The following is a 23,378-nucleotide window of genomic DNA, read 5'->3' on the forward strand; positions in this document are numbered from 1 at the left end:
TCTTCTTTTTTAACCCCACAAAAAAATGTAATTATTGTATCCTTGGATTGACCCATCAACTTACCAATTTTTTTTTCATCTTTTCCTCCTGTATCTCAAATTCCATCTTAATATTACATTTCTTCGTCTTAGAGAACATCCTTCAAATTTTTTTACTGAATTGTTTACTGACATACCCTCTACACTTTTGTTTTTCTGCGTATGTCTATATGATTCTCAACTCTGAAAAATATTTTCCCTGGGTTGTAATTTTGTTGAAAGTTATTTTCTCTCAGTACATTGAAGATATTAATTGAGTCTTTCTGAAATTTATTGTTGACATTAAAATTTAGCTGTCAATCTAATTTTTATTTCTCTATGTGTAATGTTTTCTATAATTGCTTTTAAGATCTGCTCTTTGCCTTGGATGTTCTGCTGTTTCACAGTAATGATCTAAGTACAGACTTCTTTTTCTTTATTCTTTATTTTATTGATTTTTTACAGAGAGGAAGAGAGAGGGATAGAGTTAGAAACATCGATGAAAGCCCTTAGTCAGAAATGTGCATTGAAATGTTCTCTTCAAATCTGTGGTTTGTCTTTTCATTAATTTATTAATGTATTTTACAGAATATACATTTTTTAACTTTCATGTCTAACTTATAAGTTTCTTTTCATAGATCATGCTTTTGATATCATATCTAAGAAAACTTTGCTTTGCTTAAGATAAAGTCACAAAGTTTTTCTCCTAAAAGTTTTTATAATTTTAGGTTTTAAATTTAGATATGTAATTTCTTTTGAATTAAATTTTATATGTGTGTGAGATATGGGTCAATGTTTAATTCTTTGCATATGAACACCTAATAATTCCAGCCCTATTTATTAAAGACTATCCTTTTTTCTTCATAATTGCCCTTGAATCTCTGTAAAAAATCAACTGACTATACATGTGTTGTTCTATTTCTGAAATTTCAATTCTGTTCTATTTATCTATGTGTCTTTCCTTTTGCCAGTATCACACTGTTTTCATTACTGTCGCTTCCTAGTAAGTCTTGACATTAGATGATGTTAGTCCTCAATTGTTATTCTTCATTTTCAAAATTGTTTTGACATATTAATTCCTTTGCTTTACACATGAAATTTGGAATTAAAATTGAATCTTCTGATGATGTATATTAATGTTTTTCCAGCTTTGTTGAAAAATAATTGCCATACATTACTATAAGATTATGGCATATAGTGTGATGGATTGATTTGCATATACTATGAAGTGTTTACCACAATAAGTTCAGTGAACACCCATATTCCCCTGTAGATACAATATAAAGGAAAAATACATTTTCCTTATGATGAGAACTCATAGAATTTATTCTCATCAAATTTCCTATATATTATATAGCAGTGTTAGCAATAGTCATCATATTGTACTTCCCTAATGTTTGTTTATCTTATAACTGGAATTTTTTACATTTTGACCATTTTTGTCCAAAATAATATTATTTAATAAGTATGTTTGTATCTGAATCCAAAAAGTCAATGAATTCTGAGAGGAGTTGTGCCAGGGTCAATTGCTTTTATTATCATAATTCAGGGAAGAGGCACAGAGAATATGTATGTTGATTAAGTGCCAACTTCAAGATTTGTGTGAGAGATTTGTCAATGGATAGACTAGAAATCACAGTAGGTACCAATTAGGAAAGGGGCTCAGGTTCACAGGTTATACAGATCAGGATTTGAACCCAAAATTATTTTCTAGCACTATAATATAAACCAAATTACTTATATTTTATGATCTTTGGTTTCCTTCTCAGTAAAGGGAATAATAAAATGAACTTAATAGAGTTTTGAGTATCACACAATATGATCTCTATAAAGCATAGAGCCCATAACTGGCACACAGCAGTTGTTATTACTACATGACAATATAATTTATATTATTGTAACATTTTCATGTATACTAATAAAAGTTCTCTTAAGAATGTGCCAGTAAAGAATTAATTGGGTTTCTAGACTACAACCTAATCATCAGGTTGAATGGATTTCCCAATACCAGCCATAACAACCATCAGCTCAGGTAGTTGGCATGGCTTTCACTTCTAATGGGATAAGGGCAGATAAATATCACATTAAGTAAGCAATCTTCAAAAACAGCAGCCTTTCATAATTGAAAATTTTAAATCAAAACTTTTTAATAGGCATGGTGTCATCTCATCTTTGGATCCAAAATAATTTTGATTTCCCACATAGGCAGCTTTTTCATAATAGTGTAGTCTCTGTGGGGGAGTAGTTTGCCATATGCCACAGGAAATAGAGCTGAGAGTCTATAACAAATATATATATTTTATATACATGCATCTTCAGGACTGTCTCCATATTTTACTTATTTTTATTACACTTCCTTAGGGTGACTAAGTATCATCTGTTTTTTCCTCTCTCTGTCTACTGTTTTAGTGCCTGCCCAGGTGACTGGCTTGCATGTGGCCAACCAAGGGACAACCAACAGCCTATTTACTAACTGGACTCGGGCAGTGGGAGACACAGAGTTCTACCAAGTCTTACTCATCCATGAAAATGTGGTCATCAAAAACGAAAGTGTCTCCAGTGAGACTAGCACATATAGCTTCCACTCCCTCAAATCAGGCAGTCTCTACTCCGTGGTGGTAACAACAGTAAGCGGAGGGATTTCTTCCCGACAAGTGGTGGTGGAAGGAAGGACAGGTAAGAAGAGCACATGGACCTCCAGAATTCCATTTTTTTTTTTTGAATGATTTATCTATATATACCTCTACAATTTTTGTTGAATTTTGATGCCTAACAATTCTGAATGAATATTCATTTTTTAAAATTAAAGCATAACAGGAATAATTAAAATGCTTTTAAAAACACCCCTACATTGCATTAAGTAGTTTGATTATGTGATCACATTTTTCTTTTTGTTTATTTGTTTTATAATTTTTTTAAATTACTATCTGTGCACATATTTTAACATTTCCCCCCTCCCCTTTCATACATACCTTCCCTCCCCCGAGTTTTGTGTCCATTGGTTGTACTTATATGCATGTATACAAGTCCTTCAGTTGATCTATTATCTTCCCCAGATCTCCCTACCCTCCCCGCTGTAACAGAGTTCCATTTTAAAAATATTCTATAAACAGGTTAATTTCTGATCTTCCTAAAAGTCAAGTACCATCTATTATAGAAGGTACATGTTGCTCTTCCAGGAATGGAAATGGGGGGCTGGAGGGATGAGGGTAGGAGACAATGAATTCTAAATTTTCTAAAATCTCCAATAAGTGACAGAACTCAGAAAAACCTTTGTGATGACATGATAGTCATTTGATGCCAAATATCATCCATTATACATGATGAGTTGATATTGACAGTTATATGAAAACAAGAGGCCTGGTGCACAAATCTATGAATGGGTAAGGTCCCGTGGCCTGACCAGCGATTGGGGGCAATTGTGGCCATATGTCTCAGTTCCAATCAGGGCTGATCGTGACCAACCGGCCAGGGGGCAGGGATAGACTGTGGGAGGTTGGCTGTGGGAGTGCACTGAACACCAGAGGGCAGTTCCTGCATTGAGTATCTGATCTGCCCCCTGGTGGTTAGTGCATGTCAGAGCAACCAGTCGACCGGTCCACTGGTCTTAATGGTCACTTAGGCTTTTATATATGTAGATATTTAGCTGAAGTTAATTAACTGATGATGAAAACAATCATGCAATTTGTATATACTATAGAACTTTATTCTGATAGCCATCAAGGGCAGTACTATTTACTGTGCACTAATTTCTGATACAATACCACTGTTATTAATTTGGAAACTACTTCTAGCCAGGGAACTCCTGAAGTGCATCCACATCTTTTCTATTTTGTACACTTGGCAGATCATAAGCTCTCAGTGAATGTCTGTGGCACTCAGCCCCAGTTAAAATAAGCCAATGGTTATAGTTGACACCAGAAAGGCCATTCTCACCACAATATCTCTTTGTGACCACAGCTGGTCCAATTGCCAGACTTGTTGATTCCAGAAGAGGATTCTAGGTTTGTTTGTCTTTGCCACTAGAGGGCAGGAAATGCTTTGCAAAGAGAAAAACAAAACAAAAACACCTCTGGCTGTGTTAGTCATTAGACTCCCCAGGAATAAATAAGTTCATCACAAGAATATCAAAGCTATGCTCAAGATAAGCTTTCTAGAAAAGCGATTGCATTCTTTACCATTTTACTCAGTCATCATTATTGATGAGTTTTATTCAAACTTTTTCATTTGGATTGTTAGAATGTTTGTTCCCTTTCCTACATAGGGAACATCCTGACACATTTACATCAAAATGCCTCCACTTAAAATACTTTAGGAACAGCTACACCATAAAAATGCAGTAGGATCCAGCCAGCCAGTCTGTGTGGCTCAGTGGTTGAGTGTTGACCCATGAACCAAGAGGTCATGGTTCAATTCCTAGTCAGGGCGCATGCCAGGGTTGCAGCGTTCCTAGCATCCAAAAGGCCTCCTTGCATTTTCATTTTGGTTAGCCTTCTGATGTGAGAGCACTCAGCTTCCAGAGCATGTCTTAACCTCTTCCTTATCATCAGATTTGATCTCCTGAGTTCACACTGTTGTTTGTGACCATGATACATGACTCAAACTTTTGATTGTGTTTTTCTTTTAAAAATATTCTCCCCCTTTTAAAATCCTAGTTCCTTCCAGTGTGAGTGGAGTAACGGTAAACAATTCTGGTCGCAATGACTACCTCAGCGTATCCTGGCTGCCAGCTCCTGGAGATGTGGATAACTACGTAGTGACCCTGTCTCATGGCGGCAAGGTGGTTCAGTCCTTCATCATCGCCAAGTCCGTCAGCGAGTGCTCCTTCAGCTCCCTCACCCCTGGCCGCCTCTACGATGTGACCATAACAACAAGGAGTGGGAAATATGAAAATCATTCCTTCAGCCAAGATCGGACCAGTAAGTCTATGAGAAGGTAGAGGCTCTAAAAGAGCCAGCTTACTATGTGGGTCAGACATCTTAAATCTGCAGTATTTCTGTAATCCTGAGAGAAAAGGCCATTGAGGTCATCATATTTTGACCCAAGAAACACCTATGTGAGGAGAAATTACCGTCAGAGTAAGAAGAACAATGCTTTCATGGCTAGAATTCGTATTATATTCAAATACAGTAACAGGTTTTTCTGTTTAAAGATTACTTTTTGGTTGCTAGACCCTGGCTTTATATTTGTTAACTACCTTAACCCTTAAAATTCTTTATTGAGGTAATAGTTGTTACTACTCCCATTATATTTATTTTTTATTTTGTTGTTGTTAACCCTCACCTGAGGATATCTTTTCCCACTGATTTTTAGAGAGTGGAAGGGAGGGGGAGAGACAGAGAGAAACATCAATGTAAGAGAGATACATTGATTGGTTGCCTCCTGCAGGTTGCCTCCTGCAGGTTGAAACCTGCAACCGAAGTACATGCCCTTGACTGGATCAAACCCGCGACCATTCAGTCCAAGGGCCGAAGCTCTACCTCTGAGCAAAACTAGATAGGGCTATTAGTCCCATTTTAGATATCAGGAAACCAAAATTAAGGTTATGTAACTTGGCTACTGTTTAACTTGTTAACTAGCCAGTGCATTTAAAATCCTAGATTTAAATCCAGTTTTGAATGACTCCAAAGCCTTCTAAATTCTTTTTTCTTTTAAATTTAGATTCTTTATTATTTAAAGTATTAAATATGTCTTTTTCCCCCCATTGATCCCTCCCTGGATGCTCCCACCACATGCCCTCAACCCCTACTGTCTGTGTCCATTGGTTATGCTTATATGCATGCATACAAGTCCTTTGGTTGATCTCTTACCCCCCCACCCCCCCCCACCACCACCACCACCCAACCCCGCCTTCCCTCTGAGGTTTGATGTCTGAGGTCTGTTCAATGCTTCTCTGTCTCTGGCTCTATTTTGTTCATCAGTTTATGTTGTTCATTATATTCCACAAATAAGTGAGATCATGTGATATTTTTCTTTCTCTACTAAGTTTTCATCCTGAAATCCTTCCAAAATGTCTGTTGGTCAAGACCACTGTTCATCCTTTTTTACACCGGGTGAAAATGTGAACCTTTATAGTTCTGGGACTAGGAACAAAATTTTAGCAAAGGCAATGAATGCCAGGTTTCTGCTGTGCTGGAAAGAACTAAATTTAGACAGTTAGCATTTCCCCAATATACTTTAAAAAGAAAAGAATAGTTTGTTGATTTTTAGAGAAGAAGGGAGAGGGAGAGAGAAACATCCATGTGAGAACACAGCATCGATTGGCTGCCTCCTGCAGGCCCCCTACTGGAAATTGAACCTGCAACTGAGACATGTGCCCTGACCAGCCTAATCAGAAATGGAACCAGCAACATTTTGGTGCAGGGGCCGATGACAACCAACTGAGCCACGTGAGCCAAGGCCACAATATGATCTTTCTTCCTGGGGTTTATATCTGAGATTTCTGCTTAAGGTTGACATTAATATTTGTCAAATCTTTCCTGCTGAGCTATGAGTTGATATTTGCATTTTAAAAATGTCACTTTTTCTATGTGGATCTGGAACAATTAATAATATCCTATGACTTCACACATGGTCTGAACCTAGTAGGTCCTCAAATGGTTGATGAATCAGAATTCATTTAGATGAGGGATTTTCACCCGGTGCTCCATGTGTAGACTTTATGCAGTAATCCCAGAAATCGTACCTGAAGTTGTTGGGGATAGGGAAGGTATGTACATTGGGGGCGGGGGAGGGGAAGAGTGCATGGTTTCTTTCAGATTCTCATAGTTTCTGTGACCTCAAAAACGATCAAGAACCACTGATTTACATTGTTAGATCATGCTAGCTTTGAAAGTGTTTGCAAAACAGACTAATCCTATCTCAGTTGGAGATAAAGTCCCAGAGAGAAACTGGCTTCTCCATAGTCACAGGGTTGACCAGTAGTCAAGTTCAGCCTCCAGCACTATTTCCATTGCATCCCTGAAAGCACTAGTCAGGGATATAGAGATATTCCCTACCCTCAAACTATTTAAAAATCTAAATATACTGATAATCACAATAATGTCTTAAACCTGAAAAAGCAGATTTCCATTCACAAAGCAGCCTGGCATCAGTGTCTTATGTTGATCAACTTGGAGTCTAAAAAAATCACCAAAAATTAAAGGATCTCCAACCGACGACTAACTCCTTGCTTCCCCTCAGTATCAATTCGTGAATGTTTCCTATACATCCCACCTTTACATTGCAAGGCCTTTTGCTAAGATTGTTTTTAAACACAAGAAAATGATTCTTTTTTCAAAGCATCCTCTTGACAAAAGCATGAACTTAGATTTGGTGCAACACTAATCCAGGCAAACCAGTAACGCTGACAAATCAGTTCAACTGGAGAGTCGTGTTTGAGCTACTGCCTTGTTGATTTGAGCTGATTGTCTCAATGTCCTTTTCCTTTCCTAATGTCCTTGTTCTACATTCTGGATGAAAATATCAATATTTCTAATTCTGTATCACATCACCTCACCGTGCAGCAAGGCGAGTCTCACACATTACCTCCAGTTCCACCTGGAGATCCCCTTATTGCCTTAGCACGGTATTCAGCTTGATGTTTCTTTCGATAGTTGCTTGGCCTTCATTAAATTGCTTGGATCACTGACCTTTCTTAACCCATGCATTTAACATCACTTCAGAATTTTTCCTCCTTAACTCTGTGATAATTCTAGCAACACTGTCATTGGTTTCAGGTAAATATCTTGAAAAAAGCATACCTATCTGTGGTGAGATTTATTCCAATACAAAAACTAATCTGAGTTCCTACCTCTTTCCAATGCTCCTCATATATTTATAATATCCAGTTATAGCAACATAGTAATGACCTACTGTTGAGTGAAAATACAGCCCAAAGGATAAATTAGAATACCCTTAATATTATGCTCTAAATACAGATTTTAAATTGTTCCTGTTAATAAAGTGTTTATTGATTGATCAATTGAGAAAAAAACCCACAGGTACATAGAATTGTATTTTTGTTTATATATTTATGTGGGAGGGGAATCTCAAGTGCACAAAATTGGATTAACCATAATTCTTGGTTGTTATTTTTAGGCAGTTAGTTAATCTAGACAAAAAAAATTAATAAGTTAATATGTACCTGAAATAAAAACTAGAAACCTGACACTAATCTATTTCAGAAAAGGTGATTCCCACTTCACTAGTTGATCCCAAGATAACCATCAACCTGACTCAAATTTTCATCTCTTTCTTGCTTCCTACCTTGCACATTTTATTATTTGTTGTTCTAAAATTATAGGTTTTTAAATTTTCAGTTGTTTTAACATAAAAATGTTATGTTATATTTTATGAAGTATATAATCTTTTGGGACTTAGGTCTTTATAGCTTAATAATATATTGATAAGAGTCATTCAGATTTTGTGTTTTAATGTTAAGAGCAAGAAGTCTATATTTTTGTGTTTTGAATTAAGAATAAATTAATTATGACTGTTATATACCGGTTCATTCATCTAATCTCCTGTGGATTGGCATTCTCTCTCATATTTGGTTTTATCAGGCTTTTTAATTTTATGGCTCAAATCTCTATTTAAGATATATTTTTCCATGGCTCAGACTTATATTTCCTTGATCACCAATGATGTTGGACATATTTTCATGTATTAATTAATCATATGTGTTTCCGCTTCCACTTTTCTTTTGGATTGTTTATACTCTTCTTGGTGACTTTTTATCATATCTTGAATCACCAAGGTATGTTGAAATTACTAATATCATCGCCATCATTCATATTAACAATCGGTTACCATGTTTAATGTTCTATTTTGTACATGACATTCTGTGTAGGCTAAAAACAGGATTAGAATTAATTCATCAGATTCTTTTTTAAAAATCCATTAAATCATTCCAACATATAGCAGTCTTTTCCCTTCAGAAATGTGTGGTTTAAAGGTCTAAGACTTTTATTTAAAATGCACACAATAAAAATCTCCTCACTTTCTCATGTTGTCCCAGGTTGTCATCTGTGATCAATTGCTCACTAAGAATCAGTAAATCTTGAGCAGTTCTCTGTTCTGTTTTCAGTGCCTGACAAGGTCCAGGGAGTCAGTATTAGCAACTCGGCCAGGAGTGACTATTTAAAGGTATCCTGGGTGCATGCCACAGGAGACTTGGATCACTATGAAGTCACCATTAAAAACAAAAACAACTTCATTCAAACGAAAAGCATTCCCAAGTCTGAATATGAATGTGTATTTGTTAAGCTAGTTCCTGGACGGTTGTACAGTGTCACCGTTAGTACAAAAAGTGGACAATACGAAGCCAGCGAACAAGGGAATGGAAGAACAAGTAAGTGGAAAGATTGCAAAATTTGATGGTCGGTTGGGTTTGAAGGTTACTAAATAAATAATTTATCTGAACTTTGAATTTTCTCTACTTAGTTATCAATAAATTACATTCCCAGTAAGTCTCACTCAGAGCTAACATCTTTTAGCCCAGGCATGGCCTACAATTATAGGATATTTATTGGAAGATAAAAGCAAGTATACTTGGCAAGCAAGAAGGCCAAATGTCCCATTTTTCTTCTCTGTCCTCTTGCATTGTGCATTGTGACATTTAAAGTTCTGGACATTTTGTTTTATCTTATGATTGAGATCATAACTCATTTTACAATTAGATTCTACCAACACTTAGCATATAAGATTTATGTCAGGAAAATAACTACAGTCTTAGCAGTTGCTTTTCAATTTTTCTTGTTTAATTATGCATGAAGTAATTTAAGTGGCTTATGTAGGGAAGGGAGATGTTTACTAGTTCCTTGAATGTGATTCACAAATTATTGTGTAGGTAAACTTTGATCAGTCACTTTCCTGAAGTGTCTTCTAATACTCCTCCCTAGTCCCAGAGCCTGTTAAGGATCTAACATTGCGGAATAGGAGCACTGAAGACCTTCTCGTGACCTGGTCACTAGCTGATGGGGATGTCGACCAGTATGAGATTCAACTGCTCTTCAATGACATAAAACTACTTCCTTCTTTTCATCTTGGAAATACCGCAACCGAGTATCGCTTCACCTCCCTAACACCAGGGCGCAAGTATAAAATTCTCGTGTTGACAATCAGTGGAGATGTACAGCAGTCAGCTTTCATCGAGGGCTTCACAGGTAATTGAAAATATGCGTCTTAAAACTGACTAGTTATAGCAGCGTACAGTTGGCCCTTGGACAACATAGGTTTGAACTACGTGGATCCATTTATATGCAGATTTTTTCAATAAATATATTGGAAAATTTTTTTATTTTCTTACTACCATGAACCAGTGATATCTGTTATTCTAGGCTACCCTAAAACCATCATATTTCTGCTTTTTCATTATTAATGAATGAATCATTACACCTGTAAATAATATTAATTTTTTCACATTATTTTCTCATTTCTGATGTCTATTCTTAGTAGTATGTATAACATTTACAGAGTTTTGTGTCACATAAGACAGTATTGATGTAGGTGCTGACAACTAGACCAGTGGTCGGCAAACTCATTAGTCAACAGAGCAGCAAACCGCGGCTCACGAGCCGCAGTTTGCCAACCACTGAACTAGACAATTCTTCTTGTAAACAGATGGCATAAACTTAACAGTATCGATACATACAGTAAGTGCTATACATTTATTTTATTTTCCTTAAAATTTTCTTAATATTTTTCTCTAGCTTACTTTATTATAGAAATATAGTATATAAGATATATAACATACAAAATATGAGCTAATCAACTGTTTATGTTATTGGTAAGACTTCCAATGAATAATAGGCTACTAGCCGTTAAGTTTTGGGGGAATCAAAAGTTATATGCACACTTGCAGCTGCATAAGAAAGGGGGAGTGTCAGTGCCCTTAACCCCTATCTTGTTCAAAGGTCAACAGTACTATAAGTGTAAATATCTTTGTTGGTCAACAGTACTATAAGTGTAAATATCTTTGTTGCTTTCGGTATCACTTCTTTGGAAATGTATTATAGTGTTGCTATGATAGTTAATGTTTATTAACAGTTTACTATGAACCAGACCCACAGCAAAGCACCTTACACATACATTCTGTTCAATCCTCACAACTTTATGGGATGGTTGCTATTATTATTACCATTTTTCTGATGAGGAAACAAACTTACAGAGGTTAAGCAATTTGCCTGTAGTCCCACAGCTGGTGAATGAGAAAACCAAGACTTGGACCAAGGCAATCTAGCCCCTTGCTCTATTACTGGCATCGTTCACTTCTACTCATTGGCTGAGATGCCACTCTATACTTCCCTCATTAACTTCAGTTCAGGCAGAAGAGTCAGAGAAAGACGGTAAATTGACACCAGTTTTTTTCTCTGTATATGCTTTCAGTAGATGCCAGAACATAAGAAGCACAAAAACTTTGGTTGAGATTCCCACAGTTCATTCTCTAAGTGATGACTTTTTAATTTGTTTTCTTTTTCAGTTCCTAGCACTGTTAAAAATATTCATGTCTCTCCCAACGGGGCGACAGATAGCCTGACAGTAAACTGGACTCCTGGTGGGGGCGATGTTGATTCCTACACAGTGTCCACATTCAGGCAGAACCAAAAGGTTGAATCGCAGACTATTTCCAAGCACATCTCCGAGCACACGTTCCACAGACTGGAGGCTGGAGAGCAATACCAGATTGTGGTTGCCTCAGTCAGCGGGTCTCTGAGGAACCAGATAGATGCTCTCGGCCGGACAGGTAAGCGTCCACCTGGAGAAGGGCTCAATTGGTCTCCATAATGGGGCAATGGATGTGCTTAGTAACTCACAAATCAAAAATACCCAAATTTAAAACCACCTAAATTTGTACAATTCAATATGGTTTTAAGAGCCTTTCTCATCTTTCTTTGCATTTTTTTTTCTTAATGGAGATTTTCAAAACAAATGAAAGGTAATTATGAACCAAATCATTTGAATAAATTTTTTAACTTGCTAAAGGCTTTAAAATTTTAACAAGCAGACTTCTATAATTATGCATTTTTCAAAATATTATTCCTTTCTCAAAATTCCTTTTTAAGAAAAAAATAAACCTATGCCATCTACTTCACTTGTGATAGCTAAAAAAACAATAAATCCATGAATAATGTATATGTTTACTTATATTACTAGCACTATTAATATATTACTTTCAAAACAAAAATCACCTGTAAGCACCTGCTACATGCCAGACATCTATCCTATATATTAAAAGTCCAGCGACCATAATGGCATAACGACTGGAACGACCACTTGACCAGTCACTATAAGGTGCATTGACCACCTCTCGGTCCCTCCTCCCGCTGCCTGCAGTCTCCAGTCGCTGGATGGCGAATGGGGAACCACGGGAACTGGGGTGGGTGGCAGCAGAGTGAGTGGTGGCCCGGTGGGACTGGGGACTGGCAAGCAGGCGGAAGATGGCCCTGGTTGCAGGCTAGGCTTAGGACTCTACCCATGCACAATTTTATGTGCTGGGCTTCTAGAATATATATAAAAAAGCCTAAGTGACTGTTATGACCAAACAATCAGAACAACTGGTCGACCAGCCGCTATGATACACACTGACCACCAAGGGCAGGTGCTCAAGGCAGGAACTGCCCCGTGGTGGTCAGTACACTCCTACAGCCAACCAATCTCTCATGGCTTCTCCACTCCGGCCAGCCAACCTCCTGTAGCTCTCCCTCTGGGTCTTGATCGAGGGGCTGGCCGGCCAACCTCTCACAGTCCCTGCCCCCTGCCAGCCAGCCTCCCTTGATAGGCCCTGATCAGGAGGCCAGCCAGCCAACCTCCTGGGTCCTTCCCCCTGGCCAACCAACCCCCTGATAGGCCTCAATAGCCGGCCAGGCCAAGGGACCCCATTCATGCACAAATTTACACACTGGGCCTCTAGTTTAAAATTATCTCTAGTCACGCTACCTGGTAGAGGATCATCATCTCTACTTCAACAATAAGGAAAGTAAGGCTAGAAAGTTTATGCAACATTATCTGAATACATGTAATAAGATCTAGAGCTATATTTCATATCTAGATCTGTCTGTCTCCAAACCTCATGCTCTCTCTACTGTGCCACATTACTTCTTAGGTGTCTTCCTTTCTCATAACCATTTATTTAGTTGTGGGGCCTGAGCCTTATTATGTCTCCAATTGACATATTTCCCACCATGTGTCAATCACTGTGCTAGAAAATGAGAATTCAGTAGCAAGATAATTCCCTTGACCTCAAGAAACTTATAATCTAGTGAAGGAGTCCAAGAAGTAAAAAGACAATGATGGTATAACATGGTAAGTGCTCAAATAAAAATGAATATGGAGTACTATAGGAGCAAACAGAAAGAGTCACAAAAGACTTCCAGGAAGTAATAGTTAAACAGACACTAGGAAGTCATCCTGATGAGGCAAAAACTTGGCACACTGGGGACCCTTTCACTGTTTAATATGCTAGAATAAAGAATGTGAGCCATGTAGCCAAAGAAGTAGACAAATCAGATTCTGAAGGTCCTTGTATGCCTTGTGAAGGTGTTTAGAATTATGGAGAGCCATTGAAGGGTCATCAGCATGTGTGTACTATGAGAATATGCTAGATACACGTGTCGTTTGAAACTGAGAGGTAAGGAATCAAAGGGACTGGTGAAATGACTTGTAATAATGTATGAGAGAGATGATATTGTCTTAGGGTAGTGGTATCAGACAAGGTGAGAAGTAGAGATCTAAGAGAAATATGATTTAGGAGACAGAAATTATAAGATTAATGATTAATTATATGTAGAAGGGTAAGAGTTTCTGACATAGCCAAGAGATAGAATCAAAGGAAATTATGGGAGGGAGATGAGGAGTCCAATTTAGGTATCTTGAGAGTTGGACATCTGTGGCACCCCCAGAGAGAGATGTTATTTGTAAAAATAGGAGACAGGTCTGAAATATGAGCCTAAGACAGAAAATATTATTAACAAATAACACTGTTTTGCCTTTCACATCAAGAGCCATAGTACAAACACTATTATATACTACTACTACTAAGGTCAAGGCTTGAAGCTTTGACTTGAGTTAATCTTTGGAATAAATGTCCAAACAAGCAACAATATATTCCAAACTATATTCATTGAAGGTAAATTTGTTCAGCACTCTTGCACTCTCTAGAAAAATCATATACATCACTCTGCATATTTATCAGTGTCACTTCTATGAATTATTCTACTTGTTTGACTTCAAGAACCTGTGTAAATTCAGAGAAAGAAATGGAAAATCAAAGCAGTCCTACAGATAATTCAGGACAAGAAATATTTTCTCCTAAGGGCACATGGAAAGTGTCAATGCAATAATGAAGCATCACCTTCTATCTGCAGATACTTTAGACTTTTGTCCTAAATGATGAAACCTGCTTCTTTTCTTCCTTTGCAGTCCCAGCATCTGTCCAGGGAATAGTTGCAGACAATGTATACAGCAGTCATTCCTTAATAGTAAGTTGGCAAAAAGCCGTTGGCGTGGCAGAAAGATATGATATCCTACTTCTAAATGAAAATGGGATTCTTCTGAGTAACACCTCAAAACCAGCCACCACGAAGCAGCACAAATTCGAAGACCTGACACCAGGAAAGAAATACAAGATACAGATCCTCACTGTCAGCGGAGGCCTCTTTAGCAAGGAAGCCCAGACAGAAGGCCGAACAGGTAATTCACACAACCTGATGTTTCGTGGAAGACAGCTCCTTGTCTGCTAGTCCTTCAGAGCAGTAGCCTCAGAGGGATGAAGCGACATGGGGAGATCACATATATTTCTTGACACGGGAGGAATGGAGACATGGTTGACCACATCCACGTCAGCAGGCCTGTGGACACAATTTTCAGCCCACCATATTCCAATTTAGATTTTTCACGAAAACTGTCTCTATTAGTTCCTGATGGCTGCTAGGGTAAATTACCACAAATTTAGCATCTTATTATATTATATTATAGCTCTGGAGGTCAGAATCTGAAGATGCGTCTCATGGGGCTGAAATCAAGGTGTTAGCAGGGTTGTGTTTATTCCAGAGACTTTAGGGGAGAATCTATTCCCACTTCTCTTTCTTATATCCCTGATTCTAATTTCCTCTTTTTGTCTGCCTTTTCCTATCTTTCCCACCCAGTCTTTACTCCCCACAGTCCTTCCCTCTCATGGTTATTTCCTAGCTCTCAGACGGCATTCAGAGACAGGTTTTGTTTTTGTTTTGTTTTTTTATCTTTGATATAGTTCTTAAGATTAGAAAGACATTTAGTCACACAGGTCAGGTTAACATTTATTATATACCCCCCGAAATATATTTGAAGATACTATCCCATTACTGATTTTCCTTGTTCTTTTGTGGTTTTGTTTTATAAATGAACAGTTTCAGCATCAATAATTAGATGTATGCATTTACTATAGTGTCACCATGAAGTCAATATTTGTTAAAGGCAGGGACCATGTGTTTTGAACTATTGCTTGCATGAGCTCATCCAGGCGCTATGCTAGGCTGTATCAGGGACATGCCAAAACTCAATCTCACGCTTTTGCTCCTCGACTTTTCCAGTGCCAGCAGCTGTCACCAACCTGAGGATCACAGAGAACTCCACCAGGCACCTGTCCTTCACCTGGACCACCTCAGAGGGAGAGCTCAACTGGTACAACATCTTTCTGTACAACCCAGATCGAACTCTTCAGGACAGAGCTCAAGTTGACCCACAAGTCCAGAGCTTTTCTTTCCAGAACTTACTGCAAGGCCGAATGTACAAAATGGTGATAGTAACTCACAGTGGGGAGCTGTCTAATGAGTCTTTCATATTCGGAAGAACAGGTAAGACCGGGACCCACACAGTAAGGAATACAGGGAAATTATCACAATAGTCTCTATTCTACCCAAGGTATAACTTCATATGAAATTTGTGACCTTCAGGCTTTCTTACCCTAAATCTTTGATTATAGTTTTTGCCCTGGCTTCTGCTCTGTCATCTCCACTTATTTACCTCATAGGTTGATGGGGGGAAAAAATGAATCTGGTTCCTCTACTTTCAAGAGGGTTATTTATAATCCAAGCTGTGCCCTTATTCTTTCTACAAGACATAGATGAAGTAGAGGGCAGGTCCCGAGAAGGACAACTATAAATGGGACCAATAAGCAAAGACTGCTGGGAATCAAAACCACAGCACTGACTGAAGTGAACACCAAGAGTTCCAGGAAAATGAGAGGGAGAAGCATCTCTCTGGGCTGCAAATATGAATCTGGACCTTCTCTTGTTCCATAATTTGAGCCTATTGTCTCATTTCTCTATCCAAAATTATTTTTCATTTGACATTAGTTTCTGTTGGTGTGTCCCAGGCACTGGGCTCAACGCTGGAATATGACAGTGAGCAGGACAAATGACGCCCCTGACCTCACTGAACTCTATGTTAGTGGATGGAGGGGGGCAGGGAGCAGGGGACAATGGATTTTAAAGGGAGATGATTTTGGAACACCTGAAATTCTGTGAAGGGAATAAACAGTAGGACGTTGTGACAGGGAACAACTTGGCAGGACAAGAAACTAGACAGAGCAGGCACTTCAGCTGAAACCTGAGGGCACCCATGTGAAGAGCACATTCCAGGCGCCCAACACAAGTCCTACATTTGACTTTTGAAGGGAATGAAACGGAGCAGCAGATAAGCCTAAACCATGAATAGACTTGCCTACATGTTACCATTTCCAGGGCAGTCTTTGCTCTGCACATTAATGCTTCCAGTTCCTCTAACTAGAGACAACAGTCTTCATTCTTCAAATGATGATGATGCGCAAATAGCCATGGAACAGGTGCCAGCACAATCAATTTATACAAAGGTAGAAGCAACTGTTAATAAAGATAGTGGTGAGAAAGAGCATGAGAGAACTAAGAACCTAAAAGCTAGAGAGGAAGTGGAGCCTCAGAGAGGGACATTATGGTACAGCGACCACAGTGACGTGGGCCTGACTGCAAGGGCTGGGACCTTCTGTGAACACTTTTAGGGCCTTTTATGGGTTCAGGAGTAAGCTACTTGGCCAGTTTTAATTAATAAATTCTGATTATTTCATTTTTTATGTCCATTAGGGTTCATGTGGCAGGCATACAAAAGTCACCACCTGTTGTGTTTTGTTCTATTTTAATTTGTATCACATTCTCCTAAACCCGAGTGAGCTGGAATGTAGGCAAGGTCTGACTACAATAGGAGCTTTTCACCCATATGCCCAATGCAGCTCAGGTTTTCACCTGTGGGCCAAAATGCCTTTGTTTCTGTTTTGTTTTTGGTAAGGGCGTTCCTTCTGTTTCAGTCCCAGCCTCTGTGAGTAACCTCAAGGGATCCAATCGGAACATGACAGACAGTCTCTGGTTCAGCTGGAGTCCAGCCCCTGGGGACTTCGACTTCTATGAGCTGATCCTCTACAATCCCAATGGCACCAAGAAGGAAAACTGGAAAGAAAAGGACCTGACCGAGTGGCGTTTTCATGGCCTTGTTCCTGGAAGGAAGTACACTCTGTGTGTGGTAACTCACAGTGGAGAGCTCAGCAACAAGGTCACAGGGCAGAGCAGAACAGGTAAGAAGCCCAGGTGCCCATGGCCAGGTATTGCTGAGAAGTATCTTCCAAAGACATGGGGGTTTTGCAGGCCCATAGTGGGTGTAAACTAAGGCAACAACGTGATGAGGAGTTTTACTTTCATTCTCAAACGCTGGGGCCACAGATGGTTGTGAAAAAAAGAGGGATATTGCCGAAACCTGTTTGGCTCAATGGATGGAGCGTTGACCTGCAGACTGAAGGGTCCCGGGTTCAATTCCAGTCAGGGGCATGTACCATGGTTGTGGGCACATGCCCAGTAGTGGAGCTTGCAGGACGCAGCTGATCAATGTTTCTCTCTTGATGTTTCAAACTCTCATCTCTCTCAATTCCTGTCTGTGTAAAATCATTAATATATATATATATATATATATATATATATATATATATATATATATATATATGTGTGTGTGTGTGTGTGTGTGTGTGTGTGTGTGTGTGTGTATTTTAAAAGAGGGACATTTTCTGAGGGAGGATTCTAACTTTTCCTGACATTGCTCAGAGGAAGAACAGACTAGGAGAAAGAGGACAGCAGCTGTGGACAGGAAGTAGAAGTCCTGTAAATGATAAGGGAACTGCAAGAGTGAGCACTGAGGACTGAGCCCTGAGATCAGACAGGCACCAGGAGGGCACCTGGCCTCAGGGCTGGGCAAGGGCACTGAGCAGCCTGAGCCCATAGAACCTGGAGGTGTTTTCCAGGCTCTCAACAGACCATTTTCATTCCATGAATTCCTGCAAATGCAGAATTGATTAGGTTTGTGGAGCTTATTTTAGGCCTCACACACCTGTGGCCTCTGAGATGGTAGAGTCTTGGGACTGTGAGCCGCTCTTGTAGCCCTTGGACCTGGGGACTTTTAGCTGACACTAAGTCCAGGATCTTAAAGCCAGTACTAGGGGTACATGAAGTGGACCTTATTTTTGGCAACTAGGGTAATGAGTCCTACAGGGCATAGGTTCTAGAATGTGCCAAGTCTTGGAGTGAAGAGTTAGCTGATTCTGAACTCTGCAGGTATTTAAATATATATATATTTTTGTAGCATATACTTATACATTTAATCTGCATTGTTTACATTCTCCAGTACCCTTTTTTGAAGTTTAAGCATTGAATAATACATTAAGTGAAGTCTAGATTTATAATATTTGTTACACTTCCTGGTGTAAATACTCTCATCATTGTCATTTGCAAACTAAAATGATGGTACTGAACATAAACATGTTAATATATATCACTAGCACATCATTATATTTTATTTAAATCTGCTGATATAGTAGGTACAAATATGCTCAAGAACTCCCATAATAAAATAAAATTATTGGGAACTGCCAAAAAAAAAAAAAAAAAAAAAAAAAAAAAAAAACAAAGACATGGGGGTTTTGTTTTGTTTTGTTGCTGTTTTTAAATATATTTTTGTTGATTTTAGAGAGAGAGGAAGGGAGACAGGAAAGAGAAACATTGATGAGATCTATCAGCTGCCTCCTGCCCACCCTCTATTGGGGATGGAGCCTGCAGCCTGGGCATGTGCCCTGATTGGGAATCAAACCAGTGACCTCTTGGTACATAGGATGAAGCTCAACCCACTAAGCTATATGAGCCAGGGCTAAATACATGTTTTAATTATGGTTTTAATAAGAAGCAACCTAAGCAATAAGGATTTGCCATGTGCTAACCCCTGAACTGGGGGTGGAGAGGAGGGAACACAATGGTGCAGTGGATAATGGTACAGTGGATCATTTGGTTAAAATGATCTAGGTCCTGGACACAAAACTCTGGGGAGGGAGGGTATGTATGGGAGGGAGGGGGAGGGGCAATGTTAAAATATGTACACAGATAATAATTTAATAAAAAAATGTTAAAAAAAATGATCTAGGTCCTTTCTAAAATTTTTTTAAATTTCTTAGACACACATAGATAACATTAATATACCTGTGTGCCAGTCTGGGGTCAATGGACAGAGCCATCTGAAATTGAATATATTCTGTGGGTTTTAGTTCCTCACAACTCAAAATATGATAGTATCAATACCTTTGCACATTTGTAACCCATTCAGGGCACACCCGTTCAGGGCAGCACTCTGGTAAGGAAGCTCTGGTTATTAAAATGAAAGAAAATATACAAAAAACACTTGAGGACAGTGTCTTCCACATAATAAAGCTCCTATTATTATATTATTTCCTCCTACATAGTACATTTAAAGTATATCTGATGTCACTCAGCTATCTTATTTGCATATGTATGTAAGATATTTGTATATCTTATTTGCATAGAAGTGATTAAATGATTTTTCATGCACTCCTACATACAGCCCCAAGTCCTCCCAGTCTTATGTCATTTGCTGATGTTGCAAACACATCCTTGGCCATCACCTGGAAGGGACCACCAGACTGGACAGACTACGACGACTTTGAGGTGCAGTGGTTACCCAGAGATGCAATCACAGTCTTCAACCCGTACAGCAACAGAAAGTCAGAGGGACGCATCGTGTATGGTCTTCGTCCAGGGAGATCCTATCAGTTCAGTGTCAAGACTGTCAGCGGAGACTCCTGGAAGACCTACAGCAGACCAGTTTCTGGATCTGTGAGGACAAGTATGACATGTTTTGCTACTCTCGGTTCTCAAATGGAATGAGGAGGAAGTATGTGTTACAGCATCTAATTCCAACCGGGCTTGGTTTGAATCCACATTTTTTACGTGGAATTGGTTAATTGAATTCAGGCAGAATTATATATAGATTTGTTTATTTATTCATATACTAGCAACAATGAACAATAAAGAAATAATCTCATGGAGTTTACAATAGAGTGGGAGGTACCATCTTTAAGAGCAGTTTCATTTGGGTGTGACGGAGGAAGCATTTGGCACTATAGAAACCCACAGTAGTGGCATTGACCCACTGCAAGGGAGCTTATGGGAAGAGGAAACATCCAAATTAAAACCTAAGGAAAGAGTAAGATCCACCAGGTAGAGACAGGGAAAGAAGTGGAGAATATTCCAGGTAGAGAGACTAAAATATCCCAAGACCAGGAAGGAGAGAGGAACAGAAAGGAATTTAGTTGGCCAGAGCCTAAAAGGTGCAATTAGGAGAATCAGGTCATCAAATGTCTTGTGAACCATTGTAATGATTTTGAACTTGATCATCAATCAATCAGAGCCACTGAAGGATTTTTGGCCAAGATGTCATAATCAGATTTGTACTTTAGAAAGCCACTCTGGGAACATTGTCTATAGGTTAAAAAGAGCAAACTAGAAGTGGAGGGACCGGTTAGGACATATTATAAAACTTGAAGAGAAAAATATTTTTAAAGTGAAATGCTTATCAGTTTCTTCTCAGAGGCATTTTGGGATCGATGAACTAACCTAAAAGAAACAAAGGTGTTTCAGAATAGAAACCTTAATCCAAGTACTTATTTTTCAATAATACCTGGTAAATGTAGCTTCTCAGATCAGATGGTGGTTACTGAGAAAATACCTAGCTGAAAATTAGAAATGTATGCAAGTAGTTGTTTTATTTATTCAACAAACATGAGTGCTATAACAATTACAATTTGTGCTCCATATTGTCTCCAAAGACCTTATTCAAGAGAAATATGTGAAGAAAAACAAACGGGTTTTGCTTATAGCAAGCTTGGGGTGGGTTTTTTGGTGGCTTGCTTTGGGCAGTGTGATTGAATGATTGAATCACAGGTGCACAGTTAAGAGCTCCGTAGAGGCTGGGTCCGATCACCTCTGGAGTATTGTATTCCATCCCGGATGCTAGAGTTTAAGAGTGGCATTTACCAACTGGGGCATGCCTAAGAGGAGAGCAACCAGCATGCAGAGGGATTTGGCGCTGAATTTTATGAGGAATGGCTGATGGAATTTTGAGGATTTCATTAGTTAGGGTTGGGTTTGGCTATGGATAACAGAAAATCCAAAATAAGAGGATTAAGCAAAATAGAAGCTATCATTCTCACAGAAATCACTCCAGTAACCAATTACAAATAAGCTCCAGCCATGATGAATAACTGGTCTTTCAGGGTCAACCAACCCCCTTCCCACTCCTCTCAGCCCCACCCTTGGCACCTGGATGCATGGTTTCTCTGTCTAAAATGCCCTTCCTGGAATCTGGGCAAGTTGTCATCTTTGCCAGAGGCCTTTGCTAACTCCTGCCCACCACTAGCGCCAGCAACAAGAAGGTGTCTGTCACCACACAGCATCTTTTTCCATCTCTTCTGGCACAGTCTCTTTTCTGCGTTGTATTGTGGCTATTTTGGAGTCCTCTCCCTTCTAAGAGGTTAAGGCTAATGTCATATTCACCTCTCTGCTGTTCATAGACCCTAGAAGAGCACCTTGCACAGAGTAGGCACTCATTTCTTAGTGAATGGGGGCGAGACCTGAGTCTTGGAAGGCAGGTGAAAAGGAGGAGAGAGAAGGAACTGAGGGAAGAGGCAGAAGCAAGATTCCACACTATTCTTTGTGCAAATTATCGTAGTTAAGGGTTAGGCAGGGTGTTTTAAGGTCTCAGCTCTGATTTGGCTTGAAAGGAGTTCAAAGGTTTTACAAGCAGTTGATGTTTGAAAAGACACCATTATTGCTTGTCTTAAATGCCAGTTCTTTTGTGAGCCTTTTGATGGGGTTGATGTCATTGATTATTGCCATCTGGGGATTGTTACTGTATTGTGTGCTGTGGTCAATAGGACAATGGGCTTTTAAATTTTAATCTTTAGGAAGGCTTTAACTCCTGGAATGAAATAAGGCGGTCTAGATCTAGGTTTCAAGTTCTATTCCAGAGCCTAAAGGCTTCTTGGAAGTGTCTGGAGAATGGAAGGGAGGTCGTAGAGAGAGCACCCCAGTGTAGCACCCCTGGGCCCAGTGCACATAGACCAGCCGAAACCTGTTTCGCTCAGTGGATAGCATCAGCCTGCGGACTGAAAGGTCCCGGGGTTCGATTCTGGTCAAAGGCATGTACCTTGGTTGCGGGCACATCCCCAGTGGGGGGTGTGCAAGGGGCAGCTGATTGATGATTCTCTCTCATCGATGTTTCTAACTCTATCTCTCTCTTCCTCTCTGTAAAAAATCAATAAAATATATTTTTAAAAATTATTATTATTATTATAAAAAAAAAAAAATACAGACCAGAACTCCCCTCATTTTACAGACCAGGAAACTGAGAACTATTCTTTTTTTAAGTGGCTCAGCTGCTAACATTAAAATTTGAAAATTATTTATCTAAATCACACAATTTTGTTTTATAAATATATACTGTAAATAATTAGAAATGGTAGGCATGCAGCTGGTTGGGGCAGTCTACAGAGTTTCTTAATAACCTCTACAGTCAGTCACATAAGCGCTTTTCCTTTCAACTGAATCTTTTACTCATTGTTTTGTCATTCACAATAAATAAGACCAGCTTCCCTTCACTGAGTCCCAACTGGGTCAGGCTCTCTCTTAAGCAGAAGAAACCGAATGACCATCGCATAGGGGCCTGGACAGAATGGACTCCGTGCAGAACACAAGCAGTTCCGGTTCCATAGCATGTGAGCAGGAAAGGGCAGGCAGGAAATGGAAGAGGGGACAGAAGCCAGAGCCCAGAGGGTAACAGGCCAGCAATGCCATTTCTTAATTCCCTCATTTACTGAGCAGTTACTATGCTGGCCACTATTTAACTCATTGAATCATCTCAGTAGTCATGTGGTGATTGGTTAGCTTAGCTTCCCCACCTCACAGAGGGGCTCAGATGTGTCAAGAGGGCAGAGCTGGTGAATAGGACTTGAATTCAGGCAGCCGGACTATACTTCTGACCTC

The 23,378-nt window shown here is 39.2% G+C and overlaps 1 protein-coding gene across 3 annotated transcripts in view; it reads left to right on the forward strand.

Annotated features, from left to right (window-relative positions):
• The window catches only part of PTPRB (protein tyrosine phosphatase receptor type B), a 105,482-nt gene that overhangs the window by 44,023 nt on the left and 38,081 nt on the right, over positions 1-23,378 (forward strand). For all 3 annotated transcript variants that reach the window (XM_084878876.1, XM_084878877.1, XM_084878878.1), the window contains 9 exons: positions 2,428-2,694; positions 4,674-4,937; positions 9,086-9,349; positions 9,900-10,163; positions 11,480-11,743; positions 14,419-14,688; positions 15,567-15,830; positions 17,315-17,578; positions 19,900-20,181. In XM_084878876.1, coding sequence (XP_084735002.1) covers positions 2,428-2,694; positions 4,674-4,937; positions 9,086-9,349; positions 9,900-10,163; positions 11,480-11,743; positions 14,419-14,688; positions 15,567-15,830; positions 17,315-17,578; positions 19,900-20,181 — 2,403 coding nt within the window. The remainder of the gene's footprint in view (positions 1-2,427; positions 2,695-4,673; positions 4,938-9,085; positions 9,350-9,899; positions 10,164-11,479; positions 11,744-14,418; positions 14,689-15,566; positions 15,831-17,314; positions 17,579-19,899; positions 20,182-23,378) is intronic.

This window comes from Pipistrellus hanaki (assembly GCF_964339955.1).
Source record: "Pipistrellus hanaki genome assembly, chromosome: 3".
NCBI classification, from domain to species: Eukaryota; Metazoa; Chordata; class Mammalia; order Chiroptera; family Vespertilionidae; genus Pipistrellus; species Pipistrellus hanaki.